This window comes from Mandrillus leucophaeus, unplaced genomic scaffold (genome assembly GCF_000951045.1).
Source record: "Mandrillus leucophaeus isolate KB7577 unplaced genomic scaffold, Mleu.le_1.0 Scaffold760, whole genome shotgun sequence".
NCBI lineage: Eukaryota > Metazoa > Chordata > Mammalia > Primates > Cercopithecidae > Mandrillus > Mandrillus leucophaeus.
This window is the reverse complement of record NW_012108253.1, coordinates 870634-879935: the sequence shown is the minus strand read 5'-3', so window position 1 is coordinate 879935 and position 9302 is coordinate 870634. Positions and strand designations below refer to the sequence as shown.

General features: G+C 40.2%; 1 protein-coding gene across 2 annotated transcripts in view; it reads right to left on the bottom strand.

Moving 5' to 3' along the window:
- SLC17A2 (solute carrier family 17, member 2) overlaps positions 1 to 5442 on the bottom strand; it is a 24264-nt gene extending 18822 nt beyond the window's left edge. For both annotated transcript variants that reach the window (XM_011966472.1, XM_011966473.1), the window contains exons 1-2: positions 4991 to 5442; positions 499 to 609 (exon numbers count right to left, since the gene is read on the bottom strand). In XM_011966472.1, the coding sequence (XP_011821862.1) occupies positions 499 to 526 (28 nt within the window). In that variant the 5' untranslated portion in view covers positions 527 to 609; positions 4991 to 5442. The remainder of the gene's footprint in view (positions 1 to 498; positions 610 to 4990) is intronic.
- Positions 5443 to 9302: the final 3860 nt, after the last annotated feature.

Sequence of the window (9302 nt, the reverse complement as noted above, 5' to 3'; positions counted from 1 at the left end):
TTTGGGAGGCCGAGGCGGGTGGATCACGAGGTCAGGAGATCGAGACCATCCTGGCTAACACGGTGAAACCCCGTCTGTACTAAAAAACAAAAACTCAGCTGGGCATGGTGGTGCATGCCTGTAGTCCAAGCTATTCAGGAGGCTGAGGCATGAGAATCACTTGAACCTGAGAGGCAGAGGTTGCAGTGAGCTAAGATCGCACCACTGCACTCCAGCCTGGGAGGCAGAGCAAGACTCTGTCAAAAAAGAAAAAAAAAAAGACTTTCCCAAAACTTATTCCACTCCCTAGATCCCAGGATGTATTGCTTATTTGGCTTAATTTCTGATAGATGACTTCGTGGGTCTAAGGAAAAAGCAATAGGATTGGGGCTGGAGCTGGCTCCAATGTTACACTGGGAGTATCTTTATCAAGGGGCAGTGTGATGCAGGGATGTGTAAATGGGTTGGAATAAGCTTCAGCTTATTAACATAGCCTGCAAACAAGAGCAGTGGCTTTACCTTTCCTGGTGGCAGGCTTCCCGTCCATTTAGCTTCTGTGGGAAATGGTACCACGCTTTGTGGTGGAGTTTCCCTGTGCCCTGAATCTCTTTTACTACAACAGTCTTTTATCTATGGAGAGAACATAATCCAAAACATAATACACAAATAATTTCCCCTTGTTAATGTTGCCTCCTCTTAGCATCAGTAAAAGTTTTGACCCAACACTGCTCCATAACTTACATTTTATAGGGCACCACTGGTATGCTTTTGGTTACAGGATTGTTAAAAGGAAATCTGGCTATAAGTTCCAGCTGTGTGACCTAGAGTTAGTCATTTAAATTCTCTAATCATTCATTTCCTCATCTGTTCAATGAAGATAAGGCTCCTTTCTGAGTGCAGCTGGAAGAATTAAATGAAAAATTGCATGTACTTTATTAAACCACACAGAAGCATGCAAAGGTGAGGAGTAGTATTGCTTGTAGCAGACCATAAGACAGGACAATTAAACTAAGCTCAAGAGTGAAGGAGTAAGGTTCCAGAACGGTCTTTCCTTTCATTCTGATGGTGTTTCTCTCCCCTCTGTACCACCAGAACAATGTTCCATGCGCCTTCGAACATGAAGGATGGCATTACATAACACTAATATGTATTACAATTAAAGGTTTAAAATGTTTATTCTCATATTTGCTCCACACAATGTGGACACTTGATTGGACTGACAGTCTTCATGTCACCTAGAAAATTATAATGAACAGGGACTTCTTACTATAATTGTGAATAAATCCAGCTATTGTGACAGGCAAAGAGAATTCACGGCTCTAAATATGGACATGTTTAATTTCATATTTGAACACTAATCAAACTATCTTTGGGGATACATACATTTTTTTTATTTTAGGAAAAATCCATATCCTAAAAATATCGTCAATTTTCCATTCATTCCTAAATTGAAGCTTCTATGACTTTACTTTTTAAATTTTTTTAAATCCTTGAAGACATCTGAAGCTTCTATGACTTTAAAAACACATGTATCGGCTGGGTGCAGTGGCTCACACCTGTAATCCCAGTACTTTGGGAGACTGAGGTGGGTGGATCACTTGCGGTGAGGTGTTCGAGACCAGCCTGGTCAACATGGTGAAACCCCATCTCTACTAAAAATACTAAAATTAGCTGGGTGTGGTGGCACATGCCTGCAGTCCCAGCTACTAAGGAGGCTGAGGCAGCATAATTTCTTGAACCCAAGAGGCAAAGGTTGCAGTGAGCCAAGATCGTGCCACTGCACTACAGCCTGAGGGACAGAGCAGGACTCCGTCTCAAAACAAACAAACAAAAAACACATGTATCAAACCTATATTTTATCATTCAAGGCTTTGCACTGCTTTTGCACACAAAACTTAAAAGACTTGTCCATACCTTTAAAGATATTCATAATCTGTGACCTTAGGCTGAAGGATTATAAGGAAAGGCATAGATGAAAAATTTTGTCCAAAAATATCCTTTGTAGTATTACTCATCACCGCATAATGTTAGAGATAAATTAACCTAATAATGAGAGTCTGGCAAGTCAATTTGATAGATTATTGTGATGGAAGCTATTTTAAAATGTTTTCAACAATATTGAATTACATTAGAAAAATGCTAGTACTCTAGTGTACAAAGCAGGGTGCGCTATGCATGTCCACATACAGGAATAGAAACTGATTCACACAAGTGCCGGTGATGACTATTTCTGGGTTACAAAACAGGATGGTCACTTCATTCTTTGTGATTTTCTATATTTACCAAGTGATTTTGTAAATAATTAGTAGATACTCATTTTATATTCAGAAGTAGCTAAATGTGTTTAAAAGAACAATAATTGGACTTCATCAGCATGGCAAGTATAGTTTTCTGCTTTCCAAGTATCTCTAGAATTCTGAGAATAATGTCTCTCCATCTAAATTTTGAATTTTGGGTGTTTGGGTTTTTGTTGTTGTTGTTATTGTTTTGTACAATGGACCCAAATGGAGACCCAATTGCTAGTAAGATCAGGTCAGCACCAGGATAGATACTGGTTGTTGCTTTGCTTTAGAAAGCCTCCAAGTCTTGCTAACATCTGGACATCAGGAGTTCAGCTCATTGCTCTACACTCGGATCCTAGCTGAAGTCACCTGTGGTCAAACCCAGAGTTTGGATCATTTTCTATTTGATTTCACTTTTTATGCAAGATCCCATGGCTTAGCTGAAGGCAACTCTTTAAATGTACATGCAGCTGCAATTACTTACACTCCACTTAAAGCTTTCCCACCAACTTCTCCAATCTTATAAACACTGAAAGCTGAAAGAGACTCAGAGATCCTCTGGCCCAACTGTTCATTTTATTGATAAGAAAATTTGTGTACAGAAAATTTAAAAAGTTGCCTGAAACCACATGTTGCACAGAGCCAGCACCAGATCCCCTAATGCCCAGACTGCTGTTTGTTCTACCTATTAATACAACTTCCCCTTCATTTTCATAATATTTTAAGCACAAGCTTAAAACTCAATGGGATAGCTCCATTTTGAGGTATTATACAGGAGAATTTGTACATTTTAAATCAAGTTCCAGTCATTTATTCTAGAAGGAAATTTGATGATGAAAAATCCCTTTAAGTTGATCTTTGAGTATTAAACATAAACACAACAAAACTACTTCTCCTTGCTCTTTATGTTACTGGAATTGTATCACAAACCCATCACTTCAGTTTTTCTTCCCATTCTCTGCTGCTGTCTAATGAGAAAGGATGAAAAGCCCACTTAAGTTTTATGGTTTCAAATGTTACTTTGATTTTGTATCAATAGGTAATTTCAATTTCAATTCTTCATTTCCTATTTTCCTTTGCATGAGACAAATGCAGAAATCAGGCTAACATGCCAAACCATTCTAAACTGAGGTATTTCATAGTAATGGGAAATATTTTTCCAGAATAAGCACAGAAGCTAATAAAATTATGGAGCCTGGACACTGGCATGGTTGATATGTAGTTAGAGACAGTGGAATAATTATTAGCCTATTTGCAAACAATTGAGAACATGTAACAGTGTCAGAACCCTACCCTTTAAGGAGCTATACCTCTAAAAAAATAATTGTGATTTCTAGTGCCAAAGTTGTAAGTAGACACAGAAAAATGAATTGAAATTAAGTTAAAGGAAAATGTTATATTAAAAAAATTACTTGACACAGTATAGATTGAATTTGAGAAAAAAAATCAATAATGTACATATTATGGTATACGCATAAGTGAAAAAACAGGTTTTCCCCTTTTTTTAAGTCTAGAACTCATGATTTTATTATAACGGTTGTTAGATGGCTCTTAGATTCTCCTAATATTCAGCCTGTCTTGCATCATCTCTGTTAGCCCAGAGTCCTAGTTTACTCAGAATAAATGTTACACCTAGATCAAAGAGCATGAACCTGCAGTTGGGAGGATATTCAAGGACTGAATTCTGCTCTGCCATTCCCAGATTGAGTAAACCAGGTAAAGTTTCATAAACTCTCAGGACTTTCACTGTTTTATGGGAAGAATTGGGATAATGTTACTTCACTGGGCAGTTTGGAGTGAAAACAAAGCTATGAGACATGCCTCGTAAATTGCAAAGTGTTAAACGTTGTATACTATTCTAGATACTAGCAACAGCAATAATAATAAACAGTTACAATATTGGTAGTCTGGCCCTCTCAGATCCCTAAGTACAGGCCTACAGCAAATGAAATATATTTCTATAAAAGTGCCTTCGATTGGTTGTTAAATTGGTTTTAAATGCTACTTTTCAAAAGTGGATTCTTCTAGCCTGGAATTCACAAGATGAGCGGGGAGGGGTTCACCAGAAAACATAGGAAGAAGCAATTCCTTCAGTGTTAGAAAAACTGAGCGCCCTCTCATCAACTGCCTGTCTTTCTGAGAAATTGGTGCTGACCACAATGTCCCTGGGTGCCTTTTCTTAGCTGTACAATGAAGGTAACAAGCTAGGTGATCTCTCCAAGCATACAATTTTCTTGCCTTCAGTCTTATTCATCTTTGGTATGTTCTCTTTCCTTTTATTATTATTATCTTTTTGAGAGACAGAGTCTTACTCTGTCACCCAGGCTGAAGTGCAGTGGCATGATCTCAACTACTGCAACCTCTACCTCCCAGGTTCAAGCAATTCTCCTGCCTCAGCCTCCTGAATAGCTGGTGCATGCGCCATTACGCCCAGCTTATTTTTGTATTTTCAGTGCAGACGTGGTTTCACCGTGTTGGCCAGGCTGGTCTCAAACTGCTGACCCCAAGTGATCTGCCCGCCTCAACCTCCCAAAGTGCTGGGATTACAGGCGTGAGCCACCGCACCCGGCCATGTTCTCTTTTTCCTGAGGGACTATTTCAAATTCATATAGAAGTCTGAAAAGACTCGTTAGCCACAGTCCCAAACACAAATCTTGTCAGTTATGATCAGTATTTCATCCACAGCCAAACCCAGTCCAACTGATCACAGCATCACAGTTAATACTCACAGCGTCCTTGGAGAAATGACCATTGTCCACAGTGTCCATTGGTAAACCAGTGGCTTCTCAAGCCTTGCCCTAGGGTCTTGATTGAATCAGTTATCTTTTTCAGAAAGTCTCTTCATTTTGGAATTAGGCAATATTACCAGATGGAGATCCTTATGTTGCTGTTAATGTCTTTTCTCTGACTTCTCCTAAAACTGTTCCCTCCCCTTAATGGACCTTTGGTAAGTTAGTAATTATCCTTCTACCCATAAAGAAGAAAAGCACTTACCTTCACCATTAAACCAGTATTTTAAGCCCTAGACTATAAGGCTAACTTGGAAAAGGAGGGAGTTTTCTGTCCCTTCTTCCCTTTCAAATACTTTTGCAGGGTTTTACAGGGATAAATAATGAGCCACCTGGCAGTCAGACAGCACCAGGTTTGGCCCCACTTTCTCAGAAAGCCTCGGTTTGGCTTTGCCGCTTAATTTTTAACTTCATTTTCAAGTTCTCACTGTTAGAGTATCTCAAAAGATGTCATTGCGTGTTTCTGCTTTGAACTGTGCATACAACCATTCAGTCAACAAGCCTTTTTTTTCTGAAAGCAAGGGGGCATGGTGTGGAAGAAAGGGCAGGGCTCCTGAAATCAGAGATGGAGTCAGACCCATATTCACTTCCTAGTGTTTTCCCTGAGTTTGGACAAGTCACTGAACCTCTTTGAATTGGCTTCCGCTTTAGTAAAGCAAGGATTGTGATACTCTACTCATGGGATTATTGAACAAATGAAATACATATGCTAATTGGTAGTAGTTCTTCAATAAATGAGGTGTTCATTCCTCTTTAGGAGTTCAGTTAAGTCAATTAGATTTTCCATACGCATTTGGTGCCCACAGCCTAATGAATGTGAACTGTGACTACCCTGGCAACTTCCCAGGAAGCTGCATTGTAGCCCTCCTTCCTGTTTCATATCATGCATGTCTTTCCTAATCCAGTTCCTGCTTGGCTCCTGACTCTTGGAATTGAGTCCTATTTGTAATTATTAATTTTGAGACTGTGGTTGCTATTGGATTTTCCTAGTGTGACGCAACCCTTATAAAATGAGGTGAGAGCCTTCCCTCTCTGGCTTTATCAACTTCAAACTTCCTTAATTGAGTTCCCCCATCCTAGAGAGTCTCAGCATACTCCCCACATAACCTGCTGGAGTAGGCTTATCCTACTCAACTCCTCAGATCTCTGTATCTAATTCTATTTTATTGCTGTTGTAGTAAATTACCGCAACTGTGGTGGCTTGAAACAACACACAATTATTTATTTATTTACAGTTCTAAAGGTCAGAAGTCCAAAATGGGTTTTGGTGAGCCAAACTCAAGGTATTGGCAAGGTTATGCCCCCTCCAGAGGCTTTAGGGGAAAATCCATTTCTTTTTCTCTTTAGCTTGTAGTGAGCACTGCATTTTTTGGCTCTTGGCCCTTCCTCCACCTTAAAGCCAGCAGTGTAACATCTTCAAGTATTTTTCTCTTATTCTGACTCTTCTGCCTCTCTCTTATAAGGACCCTTGTGATTCTTGTGATTACACTAGGTCCCATCTGCAAAATTCAGGAAAATCTGCCCATCTCAAAATTCTTAACTTATTAAACATGTAAAGTCCCTTTTGTCATATAAGGTAACATATTTACAGGTTCCAGGGATTAGGACATGGATGTCTTTGGAGGACAACATTCAGCATACCCTTTTGAGGGACAGAGGGGTAGCAGGAAGAGTCGAAACAATTCTTTCCTTTCTTTAATTAAAAATTCTGGTGATTGATTTATTATAGTTATCATTTGCCTGATAAGCCAATGAAAATAGTCATAATGGTCAGGGGCAGTGGCTCATGCCTGTAATCCCAGTACTTTGGGAGGTTGAGGCAGGAGAATCGCATAAGCCCAGGAGTTCAAGACCAGCCTGAGCAACATAGGCAGAGCCTGTCTCCACAAAAAATGCAAAAATTAGCTTGATGTTGTGGCATGCACCTATAGTCCTAGCTACTCAGGAGGCTGAGGCAGGAGGATTGCTTGAGCCCTGGAGGTCAAGGTTGCAGCGAGCTGAGATTGCGCCACTGCACTCCAGCCTAGGCAACAGAGCAAGACCCTGTCAAAAAAAAAAAAAAAAAGAACAAAGAAGAAAAGAAAGAAAAGAAATGAGAACTTTCTTGGCTTAATTTATCCAAAAGGTATGATATTTTCTTAATTTGCATCAAGGCAGAGCATGAGCCGGTACCAGTTCCGGTAGAAAAAGTAACTGAGACTAGATCCCCCAAACAGGAGTAAATATTTAATATAATCAGGAAAGAGTGGCCGAAAGTGTTCAATGCCACAAGTAAGATTCAGAGTAGATTCTTCAAACTGCATAATTTGTTTAAAAAGCATAATTTTATAGTTGGATTTTGCAAGCTCTCTGAAGGGATCTTGTCCATTTTGAGAATCACTATATTCGCAATTCTTGGCACAGTGTCTGTCCTATGGTATGTGCTATGATCCAAATGTGTGTATCCTCTCAAAACTCATGTTGAAATCCTAACCCACAAAGTGATAATATTAGAAGGAGGGGCCTTTGGGCAGTAGTTATGCCATGAGGGCAGAAACCCCATAACTAGGATTAGTGTCCTTATAAAAGAAACCCAAGGAAGTTTATTCAACCCTTCTGCCATGTTAGGATTCAGCAAAAAGATGGCTACCGGTAAACCAGTAAGCAGGTCCTCACCAGACACTAAATTTGCCAGAGCCTAATCTTAGACTTCCCACCTCCAGAACTGTAAGAAATAAATGTTTTGTTGTTTATAAGTCACCCAGTTTATGATATTTTGTTATAGCAGTCTGAACAGACTAAGACAGTATATGCTTAATAAACATTAGTTTACTGAATGAATGAATTCTTGCATTGGGTCACCACCAACAATCAAGATCTTGGTAGCTGGTTTAAATCCCTCACTCCCAATCATGATTTTCATATAACAAAGTCAACTCAGTTAAATCAACTCAATAAGGTATATACATTTAATGAAATTAAAGAAGTTATATCTGTAACATTTATAAACATCAAGAGTAATGTCCAGAGAAGAAAAGTCCAGAGATCCTTAAAAATTTAAGTCTCTCTGGCCTGACATTAACAGCTAAGGCAGGAACCGAAAACCAAACACCACATGTTCTCACTTAGGAATGGGAGCTGAACAATGAGAACACATGGACACAGGGCGGGGAACAACACTCACTGGGGCCTGTTGGGGGAGGATGGGGTGGGGGTGGAGAAGAGCATTAGGTAAAAGGGCTAATACATGCTGTACTTAATACCTAGGTGATGGATTGATAGGTACAGCAAATCACCATGGCACACGTTTACCTGTGTAACAAACCTGCACATCCTGTACATGTACCCAGGAACTTAAAAAATAGTAATGATTTTTTTAAAAACAGCTATTCCCAATCAGAGCAGTTGAATTCCATACTATTATTATTATTATTATTTCGAGATAGAGTCTCACTGTCACCTAGGCTGGAGTGGGGTGGGACAATCTCAGCTCACTGCAATCTCTGCCTTCTGGGTTCAAGTGATCCTCTCACTTCAGTCTCCTGAGTAGTTGGCATTACAGGTGTGCACCACCACGCCCGGCTAATTTTTGTATTTTTAGTAGAGATGGGGTTTCACCATTTTGGCCAGGCTGGTCTTGAATTTCTGACCTCATGTGATCCTCCTGCCTCCACTCCCAGAGTGCTAGGATTACAGGCTTGAGCCACTGCGCCCAGCCACTATACTATTTTTTTTTTTTGACAAATTTGCTGTATTCTAGACATGGCATTAGCTTCTGAGAATATTAATTTATTAAGATCTGACCCATGACATGACTTCACAGGAGTTCAGAGTTCACTGAGTGAGACCACACACAGAGACAGACAACTAGGATGAAGGGTGATAAACATGAACAATACGAATTTGCACAGGTAACTAGAAAAGAACAAATGAAGACGCCTGCCAGCTAGGAGTATCAGGGGAAGGCTTCCCAGGTGGAACAGGGCTGCGCCAGTCTTCATGCGTGGTACGAATAAGTCAGTAATATAGGGGAAGCACCTTCCAGAAAGAGCAAACCCACCAAGAGGCTTGGTGTGAGGAATAAGAAGTGTTCAACATGGGCCGGGCGTGGTGGCTCAAGCCTGTAATCCCAGCAGTTTGGGAGGCCGAGACGGGCGGATCACGAGGTCAGGAGATCGAGACCATCCTGACTAACACGGTGAAACCCCGTCTCTACTAAAAAATACAAAAAAAAACTAGCCGGGCGAGGTGGCGGGCGCCTGTAGTCCCAGCT